This window comes from Euprymna scolopes, chromosome 21, assembly GCF_053919585.1.
Source record: "Euprymna scolopes isolate OS-2025 chromosome 21, ASM5391958v1, whole genome shotgun sequence".
Classification (NCBI taxonomy): Eukaryota; Metazoa; Mollusca; class Cephalopoda; order Sepiida; family Sepiolidae; genus Euprymna; species Euprymna scolopes.
Window position 1 is genome coordinate 52,653,726 of NC_136502.1, and position 24,313 is coordinate 52,678,038.

Here is a 24,313-nt window from a genome sequence, read left to right on the forward strand (position 1 = left end):
ATAAAACCTTGGTCCTTGCTCCTTTAATTGAAAAAAACAAATTAGGGCTTAAATTACATTTTTTGAGTAGTTATAAGCTTGGAAAGACAGTGGGTCGAATAATTCACGCCTCCCATTTTGAAATGTCTATTAAAAAGTAAATAATTAATTTACTCACCAAAGTTTTATATATCACAAATTGAAGAGAAAAGGTCAATAAATAATATATTTAAATTTAAAACAAAAAAAGTAGTGTTTTTAGAAATTTACCTGTAAAGTTCGAAGTTTAAAACCTTAAAAAAAAACACGCTGTTTTTTTTTTTTTTTTTTTTTTTTTTTAATAAAACCTTGGTCCTTGCTCCTTTAATTGAAAAAAAAAAATTAGGGCTTGAATTACATTTTTCGAGGAGTTATAAGCTTGGAAAGACGGGGTGGAATTATTCACTATTTTTCACGAAATTTCTGACACACTTAAAGCACCGCTTCTGCAGAATTGGGACGAGATTTTGTAGTCGATAAATGGAGCTTTCAGATAAAAAAAACAAACAAAAAACAATGGTTTCAAATAATTTTTTTGTTTGTTAAATCTAATAAGTTACAATGGTAGCTTCCAAATTATGCAGTCGAAATTACCTGAATATTACTGAATTATTAAACAAAACAACTTTAATCGTGTTAGCAGGTGAAAATTTTCCGCCATCTTGTTTGAATCAAAACGGAAAATTACCTCCCTTTTTAATTCTCCTGTGTTTTACAATCGTTTTCATCAAATTCTATTTTTTTATTTTCTTTAATAATTTACCTTATCGATTTTCGTAATTTTTTTTTTTTTTTTTTAATATATTCATCTTCAAAATATGACGAATACGTAGATACCATTGTTTTCATGTGAAATTCCGTATTACAATGTCCGAAAGTTCGTCCTAATAGTGTAGATGCACCGGCACGGTATATATAAGAAATAAATTAAATTACTGCATTATCTCCCTTGGTAACTCTCCTACGTTTTGGCTTCTGAATTGACGAAATTAAAGTTTTAGATGTTTATTTTAATTTTAATTTCCATTTTTGCAAAGAAAACAAATGACAAAAGAAATACATAAAGGTAAGGACAATCACTACCAAACTTGATTTCATTGTTCGCTCATTTTATGACTGGATTTTAAGTTCGAATTTAGGAACTAACTTTCGCCGTTGAGGCGTAACTTTGATGCGATAAAAAAAAATTATTTCGCCTTAATTCGATTTATTTTGTTTTATCGCTTCTTAATTCTAAGATTTATGAACTTTAAGATCTAGTGATTAAAACAAATTATAATTTTCAAACAATCTAATTTAAAACGTTTTTCTCCGTTTTCTCTCGGTCAAAATTGATTTTCAGGTTACAAATTATAAATCTATTTTTTCTCTCAGAAAAATCACTTATGTTTTAAAATTTTTTCAACTTTATGTTATTTTAAATTTTTGGTACACTTATTGATCCGTGCTGAAATAATAACGTTATTATTTAAAAAGCCATTCTTAACATGAGGGAGAGGGTGTTAACCTTACAATTGAATAAAAAAACATATAATAAAACTTTAATTAAACTTGGAAACACGATTTAAAAAAATAGCGCGGATCAGTAAGTGCACTAGCACCAAATTTTTTAAGGGACTGATTTTTTTATAAACTCTAACCTAACACTTCGTATTCTTAGTGTCGTCTGCCTTTTTACATTTTTTTGGTAGAATACGGATAACGTTATCGTTGGCATATTCCGGGCAGATTACATAAACCGCCGGAAGTTGCCGAAAACGCTTAGTCAATAAGATTGCAGCAGCTGACGATTGGCACATGGTAGATTTTGTTTATTAAAATATCAGGTGAAAGCAATGGCGTAGCAAGAGTGGGGGTGGGGGATCCGCCCTGGGTGAACGTTCCAGGGGGCGGCATTTTGAGAGGGTAAAAAGAAATAAATAAAAATAAATGAAAGCTAACAAAAAAAATCTGACATTTGATGCCGAAAAGGTTGTAAAACATCCGGACTTTTAGAGATATGTGTTCCTATTTTACGAGCAGCCCATGTCGGGGGGGGGGGCATGTTTAAGGGGTACAAATAGAAAATAGAAAAAATAAATAAAAGCTAATAAAATATCTTAAATTTTATACAAAAAAGTTTTTAAAAAATCGGAACTTTTGGAAGAATTGGAATTAGAAAAATGCGTCCCTATTGTACGAGCGGCACATCTCAGGGGGCGGCATTTTGAGAGGTTAAAAAAGAAATAGAAAAAATAAATAAAAATAAATACAAAGCTAACAAAAAATTTTGAAGTTTTTTTACCATAAAGGTTGTAAAAAATCGGAACTGCTAGAGGCATCGGAATCAGAAAAATGTGTCCCTATTTTATGAGTGGCTCATGTCAGGGGGCGGCATTTTGAGGGGTTAAAAAAAATAATAAAAATAAATAAAAGTTTTTTAAAAATCAGAACTTTTGGAGGTATTGAAATTGGAAAAATGTGTCCCTATTGTCCGAACGGCACTAGCAGTGTCAGAAAATACCATAAAAATGCGTGATAAAAAATTAAATAATCCGATCTCCTATCTTTCGAAGCTTATAACTACTTGAAAAATGTAATTTAACTCATAATTTTTTTCAATTAAAAAAGCAAAGACCAAATTAAAAAAAAACAAAACAGGTTTAATAGCAAATTATGCAATATTTGTTTTTTTAAATCGGTTTTCTTTAAAAAAGATTTAAAGAAAATCAACGAATTTTAACTTACTTCGATAAAATATATGTATAATATAAATTCCAAAAAATCACTTATCTATAAAAAATACTATTCAATGGGTACTTCCATTCTTCATTGTTAAGAATTTATCCATATTTATATTTTATATTCTATGTCCTTTTTAAATAAAATACTTTTTTAAGCGAGTATTAAAAAATACTGCGACTTCAGCTCATCACAAATGGAAAAAGGGGAGATAACCGTCTCCCTTTCTTAGAGTTATGAACTATGGTGGCCTGTAAGCAACAGAATTATTGTCTCTTTCTATTGCGGGCTGTAAACAAAAGTTAGTAAATATGGCCCACCGTAGATGAAAAATAGTCTCATTTCACTTATAAGTTTTTGCCGATAAAAAAAACAGTTGAGCAGTTTTTGATTTTTTTTAATTCTCTTAAAGAAATACATGAGTTTTTGATTTAATATATTTTATTTCTTCTTTATGGAGTGAAGTTTTTTTTAATATCTAAAAAAAGAACATTGACTGAAATAGAAATAATTGTCCTAAGTAAACAAAACCTTTTGTGCAATATAACAAGATTATAAGGGTTCACTTAAAAAAATCAACGTGGTTTTTTAAAAAAAGGTTTTAAACTTTGGACTTTACAGGTAAATTTGGAAATAACTGTTCTTTTGTTTTGTTTTAAATTAGCTTATTTTATTTATTGTTCTTTTATCTTCAATTTATGATACATAAATTTGAGGTGAGAAAATTAATTATTTTGATTTTAATAGACATTTCAAAATGGGGGTTGAATTTAAAAAAAACCCTTGTCTAGAATATTATATTCAATTTATTGGAAAGAGCATAAAATTTAACATTGGACCTGAAAATATCGTAAAAATTGAACCAATAGAAAAATTTTGATAGATTTTTAAAGTGAAAAAATTGCAAAAAATTTAACTCGTAAAATTCAATTGATTTCATTGCATAAACAAAATGACAGCATGAACGTGCGCAGGCGCTTTGTAAAAACTGCTTTTTAAAAAATAAAAAAATAATAATTCTATTTTTTTTTAAATGACTTTGATAGTTTATTTTGGAAGTATATTCCATAAAGAAAATATACAACCCACTTTAAAAAATGAAATTATGAGTTTTTTTATATTTTATTTGCAGTTTTGTGTTAGGGGTATCAAAAATTCTGACACACCTAGAGCGGCACATGTCAGGGGGCGGCATTTTGAGAGGTTAAAAATAGAAAATATAAATAAAGCTAACAAAAAGTTTGAAATTTTATACCGAAAAGGTTGAAAAAATTGGAACTTTTGTAGGTATCGGAATCAGAAAAATGTGTCCCTATTTTACGAGTGGCCCATGTCAAGGTCGGCATTTTGAGATAGGAAAAATAGAAAAGAAAAAATATATAAAAATAAATAGAAGCTAACAAACTATCTTATATTTTATACCAAAAAGTTTTTTAAAAAGCGGAACTTTTGGCGGTATTAGAATTGGAAAAATGTGTCCCTATTTTATGAACGGCACATACCAGGGGGTATTTTGTGAGGATAAAAATAGAAAATAAAAAATAACTAAACATAAATAAAAGTTTAAAAAATTTTGAAATTTTATACCGAAAAGGTTATAAAAATATTGAAACTTTTGGAGGTATTGGAATTGGAAACATTTACAATTCCAATACCGATTGTTTAAAATTTTTAATTTAATTTTTCATTATTGGTACTAATGATAAATATTTATTGTTTTTAAACTATCACTAAAACTAAAATGATTATAGCATCCAAATACGATGTAAATTTATTTTTTTTTGTAAAACAAAGTTTTAAAAAAGTTGCATAAATTCTCTAGGTAATCTTTCAAAGAAAGTAGTTGATTTACATGTTTCGAAAAATGTTGAAAAATTAGACAAAACATTTTTGTCAAGAAAAATACTTTCAAACATAACTGATAATCAAATGATACAATGGCAAATAAGCAACAGAAAATTACGTAATTTTAGAATTGTAGAAACATTAAGGAAGTACGGAATACAAATCGACTGTAAACAAATTTTATGATCATCATATCAAGGAATATAATTTTAAATAGGAAGTAAGCGCTACACCTTAAATACTATTAAAGTTGCTTTCTATTTGATAGTGCAAATACTGCCAAATTTCCATCAACTTTCGAACAATCACAGAGTAATTGATTTTTTTCAAACTATTAAAAAAATTTTATAATCACTGGTACGTATTTATGATTAAACCGGAATTTATTATGATGAATTAATTTTGGTAATGGGATTTTAATTTTTTACTTTGTTATTAATATAATAATTGTAAAAGATAATACAAGGAAAATTTCCTTAGAACGTGTACCTAACTTAGAAAAATCAAAGTACTTGCTTTCAAAGAAGAGTAAATGTTTAAAAATATGTATATTTCTGTGAGAGGCACTTGAATCCTATTTAAAAGTATATCGTCTTTAAGAATGGTCTTAAACTCTATCTTCAATTGACATTTATTCTGTAGATGCTTAATATTCATACCTTGCCAAAATTAGTTCCCCGGTGCCTAATTTTCCTAAATTCAATTAAATCAAAATAAAAATATATAACGTGATTTTTAATGTTTTTTATTCATTTGGGATTTTATCTGTTTTTGCTTTAATTAGCTGGTGGGTTTTGTCCGGTGTCCTTTTGTCCGATCCCCTAGGTGTATATATGCATACATGTATGTATATATATATTTTTATATATATATATATATATATATATATATACACATGTATGTGTGCATGTATGTATACATGTATGTATATATATATATACACATGTATGTGTGCATGTATATATATATACATGTGTGCATGTATATATATACATGTGTGCATGTATGTATACATGTATGTTTACATGTATATATATACACATGTATGTGTGCATGTATGTATACATGTATATATATATACACATGTATGTGTACATGTATGTATACATGTATATATCTATCTATCTATATATATATATATATATACATGTATATATATATACACATGTATGTATACATGTATATCTATCTATCTATCTATCTATCAATCTATATATATATATATATATATATATATATATATGTATATGTATATACTAGTGTTGAAATGATTTCAAATTTTTTCCCGATTCCGATTCAATTACCGATTCTGTCTTAAATTCCTGATTCGATACGATTCCCAGTTCTGATTCCGATTCTTTTTAAATTTATAAATATTCAATTAGTGATTTGTTCTTGTCTTTTTTTTTTTTTTTTTTTTCGAATTACTCTAAAACCTCATGTCTGCATATATTTTCGCAAACAAAAAATGCACTTAGTGTGTGTATGGGAGGGACATATATTAAATATACAGGAGGTGGGGTTGTGTTAATATTATTTTACCAAAACAATTTCTTTTCTTAACCTAACAAAGTCACTGGCCATGCCTGGAATCAATGTTTCCCGGGAAGCTCTATAAAGCAATAGGTACTTCTTTGTGTGTCTTCAAAGATTGTGATCATACCTACAGAAAAATCGAGCCAATATTTCACTTTGATTATTCTACATTATTGACGGTGTCTCATTTGCATGGCTTCCACAGGGAAACTGATTTGAAAACATGATGTCATTCATCATCATTTGACTGTTTTATCTACTGCATATGACCTCTACTCCCTGCCTCAACATTACATCACCCAACTCTAGGGACGATTCTGTTTGCAGATTAAGGTTATCATACCATGTACTAAATGTGACTCTTGTCAAATTTTACACTAGCTACCTTAATCGCTGTTGACATAGGAGCCCTAATATGTAACATTTCCAGCTTGTGTTGGGGAAGTCACCATTTTCTTTCGCTATGGACACAGAAGACAATGCAGCAACATTTCACCTAAGGAGGACATTCATGAGCACTAAAGGCTCAATTAATTTTGTGCATCAACTTCACTAGAAAATTTTTGTCTGCTGTGTTGCCGACTTGATCAATAGACATGTTTTCCATATTTGGAATAATGAAGCTAATGCAGGTTTAATAAAGGTCTAATTCCTGATAATGGTTCAGAGATGTTTTCTCTATCAATAATTAGTAAAATTGAAAAAACATTCTCTATCGAGGCAAAATCGTTCTTTCACTTTTATTGAAGTTAATAGTCAGTTCTCATTAACTATTGTTTAAAAATAAAAATAATGTTAAATGCTTTGTATTTCAATAATAAAAATGAAGTTAAATCATTTCATTTGGTTTTCACATATTATAATCAATACAAATGCATTTTTTGTTTGAAATTTAGAATTACAAACCACAAGATATGTATTGAAAAATGCTAATATAGTCAATGCATGATGAGGCAACCGTCAATCCAACTTATATAGAAATGACATTGCACGTGTGCAACTGAACTCAAAGTGAGGCCCATATTCATTTGCATATGTGTGAGGCTTGTATAACATAAAAGACGGTGAATATTACGAATTATTAGTTTTAAAATAAAAATTATTAGAGTTTTAAAATTAAAAAAAATGTAATTGATTTAAAAATATATTTTAATATTGGAAGTAAGCACTTGATTAAATAAAGTAAACGAACAAAATATATAGTTTTATATATTTATAACTATTTATTTAACAGAAAAAGGAAACAATTTTTAGAAAATGTATTATTGTCTTAACAGAAAAATGAACAAAATAAAATCTGAAGTAATGAACCACGTAACAAAATTTAAATTTATTTCTTAAAAAGTGTATTGTTGTCTTATGCTTTTAATAATTCGTGGAAATGCGTGTCCTTTCTTACGCCGTCTCCACAACTCTTCCATTAGATGGGAATGAAACAAATTTTCATATTTTTTTATATTAATTATAAAATATTTTTTATATTAATTACATATTTTTTATTTTAAAACCTTAATAATTTTTATTTTTATTTCAAAACTAATAATTCGTAATATTCGTGATTTGACGGTGTAAAATACTGATGTGACTCTTCTAGAATTGTCGAACTTTGCTGGGACTTAAATGCAAGACAGCCAGCTGACCTTTCATTTCCTGCCATTCTCAACTCACCATTTTGTATACGAGTGAGTCTACTAGCCCAACATCTAACACTGACAACCGTTTTCTTTTTACTTTTGTTTGTAAGGCTGTGAAAACTGTACATCACACATTTCATTGCAATCTCAATTATTGAAGCCCAACACAGTTGCAGGTAAATGTCATATGTTTTTCATTAATATTTTTGTATTCTTGTATGATTTGGATTCTTCAGACTACTGTCCTCATCTTTAGTGTGATTTTCACAATGTTTTGGTTGCTGTAAATGTCAACCCTTTTTCAGGTGTACCTTGTTGAACTTTGAAATCATTCTGTCAAACTCGGTAATCTTCACAGAATTTTAAACAAAATCCCATTATTATGGAAGTAGCATATTCTAGTTCCATCAGCCATAACTAGGTAGAAGTCCTAATTAATTTTCAATTCTATTTTAAGTGTCACCTGCACTAAGCACTGAACCTTTACCCTCCAAAAGTGTGTAACATACAACTGAATTTTACCAAATACTATATCCTTTATGCCACACAAACATAGTAAAAATAACACTCAAGCTGAGAACAGTAGTCCAAATAATAGAAATAATCAATCCTCATCTCAAAAATTAAGAAATATAATATCTGTATACCTGGTTTAGATTTAAATAAGCCATCTTGTCTAAAAATACAACTTAATAGAAATATATTTATTCTTCCAAATGAAATGCTAGGTTTTATGCAACTATAAAGATAAAATTTTGTCATGAATACATTATATGTTAATAGTATATTTTATTGTTGAGTTTAAGAACAAATAATGTGTATTCAAATAAAAACTTACTGAACTGTTTTTGGTCAAACATATTTTCATTTAACATTTTTTTGATAATTTCTATGAAATTGGAACAGCTTTAAATCCTATGTGATTATTATAAATATTACAAATATTTGCAAATGTTGTAGGATGATGAAGCTTCTACAAAAATTAAAAACCAAAAAACAAATGTTCTATTTTGTTTACTTTGGAATCATCAATTATCAAGTGTCAAAGGTCACTCTCAGTATGTTAGGTAGATGATAAGACAACACTGTGATGGTCAGCAATGGTGGATATCGGGTAAAGTTTAATGTATTAAAAGGACAGCTCAACAAGACCTTGGTTACATTAGTCTTGAAAACGACCATGTTATAGTCCGCTGGGAAACAACCCTGTGGTAATGTGTTCTACAGACAGACATGTAGACTTTGTAGCCTAGTAGAGGATGCCCTTTTCTCTTCCCTGCGACCTCTTTCTCACAGAAGAGATGTTGCGAGCCTAGATGGGGTGCCTACCATGGCTTAAGAGAGTCCCATCTACCCTTGAGAGAAGGATAGACCATGCCAGTTTCTCAACCTGGTATCTTACCTCATGGTACATACAGCGCCTCGCCTTCCCAAATGATCACCTATCTGGTACTGGCCGGGCTTAACGTTGCTTAACTTTGGTGATCTAGTGAGAACTGGTGTGTCAACATGATTGTGCCATGATTGAAGACCAACCTGCTTTAAAAAATGCCAAGCTGGCAACCTTGTTCACCCATTCTTTTCCAAATATAAAAAAAAAGTATATTTCTTTTTCCCACAAATTTTCATACTTTTCTTACAAGTTTCGGTGATGCAGAAGAATAAGTCACTCTAAGTCTGCAGCAAATATCAAATTAAAAAAATTTCACATATTTTTTTGCATAAATTAACAAATAAATTGTTATTGTTTCCATGTTTTGAAATAGTTTTTAGTATTATAAAACGGTCAAAACCCACTAGAGTACCAACTAAAGACACCTTTAAAAAGTTGATTTTTAGGGTATTTTGGTTTGAATTAATCAAATATCACATTTACAATTGTCACCGACAAGTAGGTTTTATGATATAAAGACCTTTATTATCCAATGTATTCTTTATTGTTTTCACCGGTTGCCATGTTTGTTTTTGCACATATCTGCATACAATTTTTTAACAGATAATAAATATCTTAATATCGTAAAAACTACTTATTGGCAACAATTTTAAATGTAATATTCATTCAAATCAAACCTGAATACTCTTAAAAATCAACTTTTTAAAGGGAAGCCTTTAGTTGGTACTCTAGCGCATTTTGACTTTATATATATATATATATATATATATATATATATATATATATATATATATATATATATATTATGTTACTTATTTGATATTTATTGACATCTATTTTTTAAAAGAAAAAGAAAATAATTTATCTGACTCTGATTCAGACATAGTCATTTATTCTTCTGTATCACCCAAGTTTTAAATGATCTGAATTATGCATTAAATTCCAAAACATTTTGGAGGGGGAAAAAAACTAAAACTTGCCTCTCCTTGTCGACTGGTTCCAATATGATGGATCGATTTACTTTTTGAACACACCCTAAAAATCTTTCAATATTGAAGTTTTTGTGTTTTTGTTATTTTGGATAATCGGTTAGATTAATATCCAATAAATTGAAAAAAGATGAAAAGAAAAATATAAGGGAAGTGTATATTGTTTGCGCACACAACAATAACAATATTCCAACTTGTTATTAAGCTGTCTGACAATTTCGAAATTATTCACTGAATTGCCAATTGTAAGTTAATAGTCTTTTCTTGGAGGTGTGAAATCTGTAATTCACCATGCACATTGAACTGTTATTTGCAGTCAATTGATGGTTAGTGGTGGAAATGTTCAAAAGATGAATTTTGTCATTAAACCTGAAAAAACTTTTTATAGCGAAGCAAACTTTCCTTACATATATATCCTTAATTATATGTGGAGTAAGGATTTCTTAGTTTTCCTTTTTTCATAAAACTCGAACTGATTGGCCATTTTCTTTCTAGGCTGTGTTTACATATCATATTTTCAAATGGCGTAGATCTAACACTACCATGTTGAGGAAGGGTTAGATATTTTTTATGTAACCACTCTATGAGAGTAAACCATGAAGTTACATATATTAGTGAGAAGTTTATGAAAACAAACTGATTTTACATTAATTTTTCTAGTAAACATTTCTGACATTTAAGTGATGGATCATGAAAATCTGAGTTTTCTTGTTTAAAGCCATGTTTAATTTTAATCTGATCAAAATGTGGTCTTTCTTTTTAGTAAGCCCCTTTCTTTTATTTTGTTTGTAGTCCTCACATTCCATGAGCAATGTTTCTGACAAAGAGAGAAGAATTTATGTTTACTTGGTCAGAATTTAACACATTGCTGGATAGTTTTTTACCTTGAAGTATTTTTTTACCTTCATGCATTATCTGGAGCGATTTCCATAAAAAGTTGAAAAGGCTTAGTATTGAATTTCGTTGAATACTATTAAATATACCTATTGCTAAAAGAATTTTATGATTGTTCAAAACAAATTAATGTAAAATTAATTAAGCAGAAAATTTCTACTAAATACCGCTAAATATCATTTTCAATTCTATTTTGTATGCTCAGCTAAAGATTTCTGAATCGTACTTCATTTCATATCTTCATCAGTATTTTTGGTTTTCCTATGTATTAATCACCATTAATACCCATGTCAAATAACCATTTTTGTGCAAAAAATATTTTTTTAATATTCCGGTAGAATGAACCATTATTTAGATTAATATACTGCTTGGTTCTTGTTCAGAATTCTCCTCTTATGTAAAGACAAAAATAAAGAAAAATTTGTATGATCTGTATACTCTTGATGAAATAAAAATATCATATTCCAAAAATGATGTAAATTGATCAATTTCATTTTTTCTATAGAAAATCATTTTAAGCAATTAATGGGAATTTGTAGAGATTACAACATAAATCTATTAAGTATGAATTATTGTTGACTTATCTCCCTTTGTTTTTGAAATTTTTAAAATGGCGAACAAGGCATTCACTTCTTGAATACTCATAAAATTTGATTTTCTCATCAATTTGCATGATTTTTGGAATATAATATTTTTGTTTCCTCACAATTATGTACATTGTACAGATTTTTATTTAGTTTTGATATTTAATATATGGTAAATTCTTGACAAAAATCTTCTGTTTTATAGTTTTTTTTATAAAAGTATGAGCTATTAATATCTTTTAATCCTTTACAGGGAACACTAACAATTCATAAAAATGCACAGACAAACATTTCAACTAAATTGGAGTCAGAAAAATAGCAAGTAAATATGGTAATTTTCCTATTTACTTATCTCCCTACGAGGGTATAGTAAGACATGAGGTTGGTTTTTGATGCCAGGAAAATTCAGCTCCCTAAAAATGGACACTCTAGAGCGGAATAAAAATAAAATTTCCTCAGTCTAGAAGAACTTTTTCACTGGCTGAGAACAGAATAGGCTAAGCATTGTGATCCTATAAGGGTCTGGAAGAAAAGCACAACTCTGTAATTAGTGGAAACAAAATACTTTGCACAGAAAAGCAAATACAGGAATAAAAAGTATAGTTATATGTCAGTCCCACAGCCAAGTCCATATAATCTGTGTACAACATGTGCTAATGTTGGGAGAAATATTATTTTCCCAGTCTTTAAAGTTACTGCAAGAGTTCATTATTATCCATATGACACATGACAGCACCAAGTGTAACTTCAGAAACAGAGACTACTCTTTCTTCTAAGCTAATGTAAAAAAAACTTTTTCTTGGAAAACGTTGATGTTATTCCCTTTTAAAATTCAATTTAAACTCTCATATGCAAAATAAAATATCCTGTTACCATATATGGTTCTTAGTTGCTGATCACCCATAATCCCAACAGAAACATGGAAATAGATACAGAGAAGATCCTGAAATCTACTGAAACGAAACACATGCAAATCCCTACAATAAAGAAACCTTATTCTTGTAAAGTGTGTGGCTCGTCATTCAAAACGCAATACACTTTAAAGGAACATGTACAAATACACTCAGGAGATAAACCCTATTCTTGTGAAGTGTGTTGTTCAGCATTTTCACAGAAGAGCAGTTTTAAAAGTCACATGAAAATACACAGTGGAGAAAAGCTCTTTTCCTGTGAAACTTGTGGTTTATCATTTCAAAGAAAATCTAGTTTACAAGCACACTCAAAAAAGCACACACCAATGAAACCTGATTCCTCTGAGCCATGCGATACATCTTTTACAATGAAATCTAAGCGAAAGAAACACACGTTGACTCACAAGGGAGAGAAACCGTATAACTGTGAAGTATGTGGATCTTCATTTGCTCGACAATCAGATTTAAAGGTTCACATCAGAGTTCATACTGGCGAGAAACCTAATTCTTGTGAAGTGTGTGGTGCATCGTTTACTACAAAATCTAATCTAAAGAAACATGTACAAAGTCACACTGGAGAAAAACCCTATTCATGTGAAATCTGTAAATCATCATTTACACAAAAACATAATCTAATGACACACATGTTTATCCACACAGGCTATAAACTTTATTTTTGTAAAGCATGTGCTTTATCGTTCAGATCAAAATATATGTTAGATGCACATATATGCAGACACTCTGGCAATTAACTATAATCCTTGTGTGTGGCTCAACATTTACAACGAAAAGTCGATTTTAGCAATGCATATGTCAATAATCATTACAGAAAAAATCATTCTTGCAAAGTGTGTAGGCCATCATTTTCACAGAAGGATAATTTTAAGAGACATGTGGAAATACAGAAACAGGAAAAGAACTTGAATCCATAAGGTTTGAGTGTCTAAGCTTTCTGTATACAATATATCAATGGCATCACACTCACTATCGTATTTATGTATAGATTTATGTATTAAACCTCTTTTAGGGAGGGAGTGAGGGGTCATCTCTTATTTTAATCAATGATTCCAGTTCAACTTTGAATTTAAAAAATAAAAAAAATTCTTATGAATTTGGAAGAGATTTTTACATCGTTTATTGCTATTATTTGTTTAATACAATTCTTCAGGTTCAAAGTGCCTCCCCCACTGCCACCCTTTATTGGGACTAATACCTGATTTCTTTATGAATTAAATTTATATTCAGCTGCCATTCCCTCACCTCCCGATTGGAGTTGTTTTCCTTTAGAACTGCTGAAGCCTTGAATGTTTTCTTCCCCATTTCTCAAACCGTGAGTAGATAAAAACATAAAGACTCATTTTCTACTTTTCAAGAAATCATTCAAGTATTTTTTTTTTTTTTTTAGTTTTTCTTTAATTGGTTTTGCTGGATTCCAGGACCAAAACAGCTCAGTGTTTGTGTTTTTTTTTTTTTTCGATATCCCATATGAATGTATAACATTAGCTAGGATAGTACACATGGTGTGTGTTATTCTATGCATATGGTATAATCACACTGATTCTCGTTAGATGACCAAAATTAAGCAACGTTTAACCTGGTCAGTACCAGATGGGTAACCGTTTGAGAATACTAGGCATTATATGTAGGATAACAATGGCATGAGAATACTTTTCCCTACAAGTGAACCCTAATTAAATATTCAAAATAACACACTATTCAAAGCCCTAATAAAATTGCCTTGGTATGACTATTCCACACTGGCATCAGCAGAGATTGACGCCTCTTCTCTAAATGATGTTGCCTATAGTAACAATGTTGATCTGATACTCCATCAGATTAGATGGATTTTTGTCCTGCAACCTAATAAAACCAAAGGATATACTATAACACAGTTAATTGGTCAATAGCTGAGAAGAAAATTTATTTTACTAACTTCTTTACTAACTCAACGTTTGAGAGATAAGAGTACAGCAATGGAATATTCGACTATTTATGCATCTCATATAGAGATCAAGTATTAGCCCTAGGCAGAGGCCCTTTGATTTCTGAGAACTTACTGAACTGAAGTTAAACAAAAAGCTCAGTTTTACGACACATAAGTCAATACACATAAATGAAAAATGATACCTTGTTAAGTGTGTAAGCTACCATGTTAGCAGAAGAGTAATTTAAAAAGACATGGAAATGCACAAACATGAAAATACTACTAAGATCTAGGATGAATCAGCAACGCAGATTGCAAGAAAGAAAAAATACACAGAAATCAGAGTAGAGACAAGAAAACTAGTATGGAAACAGCATAATTCCTGGAAGAGCTTAACCAGGAGTATAGAGAGAGAACTACTTCACTCCAATGACTCAAGAGTGGAAGACTTACATTTGGTTAAAAGAGATTCACTGTAGCTGTTCAAGATCAGGGTTTACTCACAAATGGATAAAAAAAAAAATGGCCAGCACAGGTTTTGCCAATCAGTGCTGGAGAGCCCCTAATGAAAACAATCTTAAGAAATAAATGAAAAAAATCCCTGGAAGATGAAGTTGTGAAATGCTCATAGCAACCATAAAGAGATTAATATCTAATCTTAAAAGCTCTCGGATATGAATTAAAATCATAATGAAATCAAGTCTTAGCCCCTCGATCTCTTCAAACTAATTGAAGTAAAGAAAAAATGAAATGAAATACTTGCTCAAATGAAATATGTCTAATAAAAATTGTTGCATGACTTACAGAGGGATAAGTTAGAAAAGGTATAGACAGTTTCTGTCTCTTATTGTATAATGAACTTTAAAATTTCTGTGATTTTTTTTGGTGATTTGGGAAGATAGAAAAAGTATTTTTATTTTTGTCATTTTGGTTTGCAAATGTTTAATTTGTGGTATTTTATTCATTTTGTGATAAGAATGTGACAAAAACGAATGATGTGATTTTTCCTGTGTATTCGAAATGTATAATCATGTCAATGTACACCTATACAATGTTAAGTCATTCTGTATATTTTTACAGGAAAGACTAGACCGATTTAAAAAATTTTCTTATGTTCATTTAATTAAAAAATTAACTAATTAATGGTCGTTTAAACTGAAGTAAGAGGTCAGCCAAGTAGAAATCGATATTTAGAAATGTTCAGTGTGATTTGATGCTATATGTACTTGCAGAGATTAATCTTTTTTCCTGGAATCATTAAGGATTTTTATTAAGGTTAAGTTTGGATTTGTGGGAGCTTTGTGGTGGAGCTATTTTTTTTATAGAATCTCAAATTGTATATCGTACAGACAGCTCAGAGGATCCGAATAGATATCTATGTTTAATAGTATAAAGCGGACTGTGGAGAGCCCAGTTATTTTATGTCCAACCAGTATGAAACCTAAGGAGGCTTGGTTACAGTTACCCACATATGGATTGGAAATGGATGACAGAAGTGTGTTCATTTATGGATTAATAGAAAGTCAGGGATGCCACAGTTACATAACCGATCTAGCACGTGTATACTTTAGAGTTGTAAAATATGATTCCATCTTTGGATTTTGGATGCTGATTGTTCTTCTGTAAGCTAAACGCACTATTCAGCATAATAGTTCAAGGGAAGAGTTTAATGAAATTGACTGAAATTATTCTGCTGCTTTGAGAATGCATTTTTGGCATCAAATTGGTCTGAGAGTTAAGTTTGGGGATGAGGGATTTCTAAGCCATGTGTTATAAGGCAAATGGAGCCATTGTGGGGTTAAATTAAAGAAAGTACCGCATGTAAGTAACTGAATAAATTAAAAGTATGATGGTTTGATGTTCTGAGATATTCCGGTGTGGATGTTGGAGATAACCTTCACGTTTACACTAAGATTGCATTGATGAGTAAAGCTCAGAGTTTACCTCTTTTCTGATGAAGGTGGTTGGTACTTAGATGTAGTTATGATGTTGTTTCAAAGATTTATGCCAAGTGTGCTGGAGTGTCCAGAACTATGGTTCAGAATTAGCCATTACTATGGAACAGTGCCTTTTTTTGGAATTTGTAAGCTGATCATGTAAGTCATATTAAAAGATGGACTTTCTGTTTTTTGATCCCCTTATATCGCTGATGTATAAATTAGATTGCAATCGGTTGTTTAATGTGCATAGTGGTGCATTGAATACCTAAGAATTGCATGCAGATGCTTCATAGAGCAAAAGGTCAGACCATTTGAGATAATGAAACTTTAGATGTGCAAAATGATGTAATTAAAAGATTTGTGAAGTGAGATGGAAGTAAATGATGACCAACAGCTGATATCGATCATAAGTTAATTTTTACTTACATCCCAGTAGAAATGTATGACTGATGAGAAACTTTGACTACATAACAAAAAAAAAACAAATGAGGTTATAGATAACCAATCCAGCAGTTCTCATATATACACATGGGTCTGATCTGTGTGAAAGTTTGTGGAAAAATCTTGCAATTTTTTCTTTTATTTTTGATGAGATAAATGAGATGAGATTATATATTATTGACCTACACTGATGGGTAAAGATTAGCTCAAATTGTGTAAATTTTGAGAACATGTCAGGTGCATTTTCAGTACAGACTGGCAGTGAGTGAAATACAATCAGATAAGCACCCATCAGCCAGGAGATGGGACCAGATGTCAACTCTCTATACACGAGAAGCTGACCACAGGTGTTTGATGACATAAGAGCTTGGATTACATGTTCACCTGGTTCAAATTTGAAACTGTTTATTGGGTAGTTGATGTCCTGGAGTGCAGATGGGTGTTACCAATGTTGAATCTGGGCAAACCTTGGATGAGCCATTTGTTGACAAAAACTTAGGAAGAAATAAGGGTGGTTATATATTATAAGGAAACATAATTTTAGACTAATTATTTTGTAAAAATAATCAATTCTCTTTTCTCTTTAGAAGAATATTTTTTTCACCCCCAATAAAAGCATTTAAACTGCCAATCGCCTCTTGTGTTGTTTGTGAAAGGAGTTTGTTTTGCAAATTAATGGCCACTGAGGAAAGCAACAGTGGAAAGCATACCTCCAGATACATGCATGACTTTATTTAATTCAATAATTGCAATATTCACAGGTGTAACAGGTACATGTTGAATGCACATACAAGCAGCAATATATGCATGTGAAAAGGCCATGTTTACTATGCGCTCTTGCATGCTCTATGAATCTCCTTTATTCCCACCATCTTTTGTTTATCCCTTCAAAATCATTGAATATTCTTTTTAGTTGTTATTGAAATGTTACACTATTATTTTTGTTCTTGTCATCATATTCGATTTAACATTCATTTTTCATTGTGGCATGTGATGGAATGTAGTTAGAAATTGACTTGGAAATAAACCTATCTCTAGACAGATTTTTTCCCCACTCTCTCTTAAGTCTATTCACTTCCTTTCATGTTTTCCTTTTCCTTCCCCTGTGAACTGATCTTGCTACATCAACTGTTCTACATTTACTAAACCAACAACTTTCATCTCTTTCAATGTGATCATCCTATCAAACTCACCTGTTTTGCACACACATTTTAATACTGTCCAGATTTTATCTTTTTTCTGAGGACATCAGATCTGAGTACGTCATTAACACTCACATTACAATTCACTGAGACTAGGCCATCATCAATGATTGCTCACTGACAATACCTGCTGGTGTTCCCTGGAATCTGAGTAACAAGTCTCCTAGTTGTCTAGTATTGTCTATTTTATTCTTGGTAACAATTGCAAATGATTTTGCATTATCACCACAGCTGCTTACCATGAATTTCTTGTTGGCAGCGACCATTGGTTTTCACGAGGTTTTGAATGACAATACCCCTAATCCCCCAGACCATAGCATTCTCTTCACCATTCCAGTTGAGATTTTGTTAGTGCTTGCTCTCCTCAATTTTACATCCTCCTAGATCCTTCATGACTATTTTGTGTGCTATGAATCGATGCTGGTCCAAGTAAACTGTTTTACTTTTTTGTGTGTGAGTTTGGGGGGGGGGATTTTTTAATCCAGTTCCATTGGGTTTACATGGCATTCCTTCCATGTTTTTGTTTTATTTCTCTTGCAGCTTCCCTGAGGCTGGTCAGTGTTCATAGGTCATGTGGGTTGGTTTCCACATTCAAAGACTTAATATTTCAGCTTTTTCATCGTTGCTGTCTTCCTTTGATTACACTTTCTCTTTTTTTTTTCAAGATTGTTCAGAGTGCTCCTTCGATTATTGTTATACATGTTTCATATTCCTGTCAGTTCTATGGCAAGTTCTGTGTATTGGTTTATTTTTTCATATCCTTTCTTTATCTGGTCTGAACAGGGGGCAAATCTACCATTTGACTGCATATTTTCTTCTTGTTAACTATTATGACATTAGGTCCCTTGCTTGGATGTGTTTGTTGATTTGTATCTCCATTTCCCAGAGGATTTTATGATTTAGCTTTTCAGTATTGGCTACATGTTCAAACTGCCATTGCTTGCACAGTTCCTGGCATATTGCGTTCATCATGAAGTTTGTGCCTTTTTTTTGTATTCTTTTGGAGTTAGTTGACTGCATTCAATTATTATGTCTCTTCTCACAAAGTCTGCATTTACTTTTTTATTCGGTTTATTTATTTCAGCTTTGATGTAGTTCTAACTGCATTGTTCTCTGCAGATGTCAGTAGCGATTTCCTTTCCCTGTTTAAGTGTTCCTTTTGTAGCAATCCTCAGATGTTTTCATGGGTCTCTTCTCTTGTTATTCTTATGAATCGTTCATGTAGCAGGTTAACTTTTTTTTATACCGTTTTGTTTCTGGTTTCACTGTTCCCTGTATTTTGCATTGTAAAAATCAGCTTTTCTGTGTTCTGAGATATGTACTTTTTCAATCATTCTTTTTATGTCTTCATCATAGAGTTCTATGCTAAATTTTATTGACTAAAGAAATTTATTTTAACAGTAATTTACAAATGAGATGTACGTGTGTACATTTACTTAACAGCATCTATGGTTTTCTTTGTTCATCTCATGGACTGATTTGTGCATTGCAACAAAAAATGAATGAAGTACAAAGTTCAAAATGTCAAACTTTTCATATTCATTCAATTTGTATCGAATTGCACATTTTTTGATAAAGACTGAATGACCATTTGAAATATAAAAATAAATAAATTACAATTGCATATGCTTTTGTGTGTGCTATAATTATTTTTATTTTTTAAATGAATAAATTCCAAATTTTTTAGCTGAGAAACAGTTTAGATTAAACAAACATTGAGTGTGTATTTATCTTACCTCATTCATGAAAACAGATAGAAAAGGCGGTAGAAGTGAGAGATGGGGATAAAATATACTAGAAAAAAAGAAGAATGGGAAAAATGACAAAGGAGGTTGCCAGAGGAGGGGGACACTTGTAATGACTCTAGACACTTTTTATTTACAAACAAACGAAACTATGTTTTAAATAATTAAACCAGTGAAAGTTTTTTTCATATCAGGCATGATAAAAGTTATCTCCCGTTATTTTATACATTTATAAATGCAACTGGAAAAAAACAGTGTTTCAAAATTGTGAACTTTTATTCAGTTTAAATGTTGTGGTGTGTCTTCTTGTTTTTCAAGTAATTAATAATTAGTTTTATAATTTATTTATAGAAATTAAAATTATATGATCTTTTACATAAATGTGTGTGTATATATATATATATATATATATATATATAAATTCTGAGTTAAATTATGTAGAATTACATCAACATTTATTGTTTGACAAAGTAGTACAAATAATTATTAAAATTTAATATATATACATGAAGGAGTATAGATAGAAAGCTATAGCAATGAAGGGAACTGGCTGTTGAATTGATGTAATGTATGCACAAAAATGGACGAATGAAAAAAGGTCTTGTATGTTTTGTGTTTCATTTTTATCTTCGTATTTGTATTTGCTTTTCGAAAATAAATGGATATATGAAGAGTAAAAAAATAAAAGACCTTTCATTTGTGCATTAAACCACAACGAAATCTGACAGTGGAATCCACTGTCGGATTTTGTTGCAGTTTACTTGATCTGTGATAGTTAAGACTTTCTTGTGTGCTGCTCAGTTGGTAGAGTGCTTACTTTGCATGCAAGAAATTTGGGTTTCGAATCCTGAGTTCAAGTGTGTCTAACTGATGAGCCCAAATGAGGACAAAACTCAGTGTTGGACTTCCGGTTTGTTGGCTTTCATGGCTCTTGTAAGCTGCAACGTTGTCAGGTGTGGAAATAATTATATATTCTCTATCACATTTTAATATATATATATATATATATTTGTCATCCACATACAGTACTGTTTCATTGTATCACAACTCAGCAGTGCGGTTAGACATATACCTTTCCCCAGCCGTGGATCGAACCTACAACCGTTGGTTGACAGTTGGCTGTTCTAACCATCAGACCACGAATCAGTGCCATAAATATTTCTCAAGTGTGTATTAAATCCATACCCACCCGTTGCTTACAGTGCTTAAACCATAAGTTTTTTGCAAACAAATTTATAGTGGGCTTCGCTTATGTTTATATATATATATATATATTCACCCTAAACAAGGCAGTGACACATAAGGGGCTATTATTTGGAACAAAGTTTGCAGGTATACTAACGGGCATTAATGGCAGAAAACTGATAGGGAGACATAGTTTTGAAAGCCGGTTTATCATAATTTTTTGTTTTGTTAGTTTCCGATTACTTTTTAATTGTATTTGAAAGGTCAAGCCTAAAGTTAATCTCACAAAGGAAAAAATATTTGTACACGTGAAAAAAAATTATAATGAAAAATGTTTTCATTGTGACATTAAGAAACTAACAAGTTCAGCTAAATTTTGAATTTAATAAATTCATTGTAAAAATCCCTTGAAAGTTGAATATTGGTTTCTGAGTCCTTTCAAAGATAATTAGTAAGGTCCATGATATTGATTTAAATAAAAAAACACCTTTTTAATAATTTTCGGTATTCCTGCTTTTAAATTAAACATTTTTTTATTTTTTAAGATTATATAAACATTATGTTACGCTGAAAATTACACATTAATTCAGGAAACAAAATTATTAGAATGTTACATATAAAAATTATGCTAAAAATGTAATCTAAAAAAAGTAGAAATATTTTTTGTCATTATAATTTCTTGTGTAAAAATATTAAATAAACAATGCTTAATGATAATATCGGTAGTTCAAGTTATATCGAATATGTTAATACGGAATATAGGGACTTTTTTCGTAATGTTCCTGTAAAAATTAATTTTTCTTTTTTATTGTTACAATTTCTGTTGCTTTATTTTCATAAAAAAGCAAAAAAAAAAAAATTCATCCATTTTTGTTTTTTACTACTGAAAACCATAACTTTAGTAAATGCGTTTTTTGTTTAAACAAACTAATGCATTTCCACTAAGATTCAAATAAAAATAATAGGTTCATTATATTCCATGATCATTATTTTAATACTGAAAATTTCATTAAAATGTGTTAATTTCTTGAAGGAAGCAGTGAAAATGTTTATAGATTTTGAGCATCGGTTATTCATTTTGCACCTAATACTAAGATTTTTAACACATTACACTTAAACTTCTGCATGTCAGGACAGTTGGGGAAGTAGAGACCTGAGAAAGAATTGCAAACGATTTGAGTAGAAGGCTGTCCAGCATCTAGAAATCTATAGTATATGGGGTAGTATGTTGCTGCTTGTTGGGTTAATCAAGGGTATTTATGTCAAGGGGGCACAAGGTTTCGAGTTCTTTGAAGCACATTCCATTAAAATATTTACAAAATAGGCACAGGGATGCAACATTTTGTCAATGGGACAGAGGTTGGAGTGTGGTTAACGGTGCGCGACCTATTAGGTTGACCATTCTTTTTTTAACTCTATCTAGGAGTGAAAGACTAGTAGCAGATGCAACAGCCCAAATGTGGTAACAATACTCGATGCATGGATTAAGTAACTTTCTAGCACTGTAGAGAGTGTCCACCTTCTACATTGAATGATACCATGTCCCTATTCCGCTACAGACTGGAGGTTTTCTAAAGTTTTAGCCATTTCTTTAGATATTTGTTCATTTGTTTTCCCCTCATGTCTGTTAAAGAGTGTGGTGTCATCAGAAAATATACCCATCTCAAATACAATTTTATCCAGGGGGTCCTTTATGAATAAGAGGAATAGTAAAGTTCAAGGATGGTATTTTTTAAAATTATTATTGTTATGTAATCATGCTATGTAGTATCCTAACAGAGTAGTGTTTGTAGCAAAATTTAGACTCTTTCATCTATTGTCTGAAATCCACACAGATGATCTGTTTATAGCGGTGAAGACTTTGTAAATAATCATCTAGACTTGTGGAACAACTGCTAAACTGCAGTTAATTGTCTCGGACATCAGGTTATACATGAGAGTTTTCCATCTCCTACATGCATGTCTTAACAAAGACTGAGGGTGCATCTCTTCCAATAGTTTTAAAGTCACATCCAGATACTAACCTGGAAATTTCTACATCCCCACTCAATACACACAGCACCTGGCATTCTAGCTGGTACAGGCTATGTTCATCATTGCTTAAATTTGGTGATCTAATGAGCACTGGTGTGTCAGCGAGTGTATTATAAGTGACCTTATCTGTCTGTGTGAGAAAGGGTCTACCAAACCACGCTGCCAATTTTTCATCTACAAACGTGGAAATTTATATATAAGGAATTTGTATCTGTAGAACAAATTCGATTTGGTTTTTAGCTGCTAAGGAGTCAAGATTGATAAAATTGCAGCTTGGCAAGTGTAAGTTGACTTAAAATGCTTGTCTACACATGCGCAAATATATATTTATACTTTAATGTCAGTTAATTTTTAGAGTTTTGATATCCATTTGTTAGTAACTCGCATGGTAATGAATAACACAAGAGTGCTAGATTTTTAGGGTTTTTTTTACATGGTAGTCACTACTTATCAAGGCCCGGAGGCCACTCGGGGATAAGGGTTATTGCGTGTACAGTAATCAATGGGATAATATTGTAGTAATCACTTGTAATGGAGATCTGATAAAGTGTCTTACTTAAGGGGGCGGTTCAACAGGAACTTGTTTATGTTGGACTTGAAGACATCCAAGTTGTAGTCAGGTGGGAAACAGGCAAACGGAAGAGAGCTCCACAGGTGTGCAGTTCTAAGAAAGAAGCTTTGTTCATGGAATCTACGTTTTGATTTAGGCACAGATAAATAGTGGGGAAAATTAGTGACAGTGGTTTCAGCTAGACGGGTGTTTTTCATGAAAGATTGGCGAGGAGGGACCAGCGATTGGAGTTCAGACGAGCACTTCCTACGGAAATAATGATAAAACAACGATAGGCTTGCAACGTCCCTTCTGTGGGAGACAGGTTGCAGGGAAGAGAAAAGGGCATCCTCCACTAGGCTGTCAAGGCAGAATAGGCTGTTTTTAGCAATTCCTGCCCAGATATGGCAGCAGTACTCCATCCTTGGATGTACTTGGGTTTTATATAGATAGAGAATTGCATCAGTAGTGAGATATCTACTGGAGCGGTAGAAGGATCCCACCATTTTTCCAGCGACCTTGACAACAGATTTGATGTACGTGTTCCATTTCAGATCATGAGTAAAGGTCAATCCCAGAAGTTTGTCAAAACATGGAGCCTCCCCAAGATGAGAGCTATCCATTTCAATTGTTGCTAGATGGGGATCAGAGCGTTGATGATGTAAAGATAGAAGCTTGGTTTTAGATGCATTAAAGGTAACCAGCCACCTCTTCCCCTCAAGATCAGAGGAGAGAGAATCTGAGAGAACTTTGTCATTCACGGCCTT

The 24,313-nt window shown here is 31.2% G+C and overlaps 1 protein-coding gene across 1 annotated transcript in view; it reads left to right on the top strand.

Annotated features, from left to right (window-relative positions):
- The first annotated feature begins 976 nt into the window (after positions 1-976).
- Positions 977-24,313, top strand: part of LOC145242807 (uncharacterized) — a 44,740-nt gene continuing 21,403 nt past the window's right edge. The window contains exons 1-3 of the mRNA XM_080105936.1: positions 977-1,084; positions 7,865-7,930; positions 11,868-13,275. Coding sequence (XP_079962062.1) covers positions 12,534-13,275 — 742 coding nt within the window. The 5' untranslated portion in view covers positions 977-1,084; positions 7,865-7,930; positions 11,868-12,533. The remainder of the gene's footprint in view (positions 1,085-7,864; positions 7,931-11,867; positions 13,276-24,313) is intronic.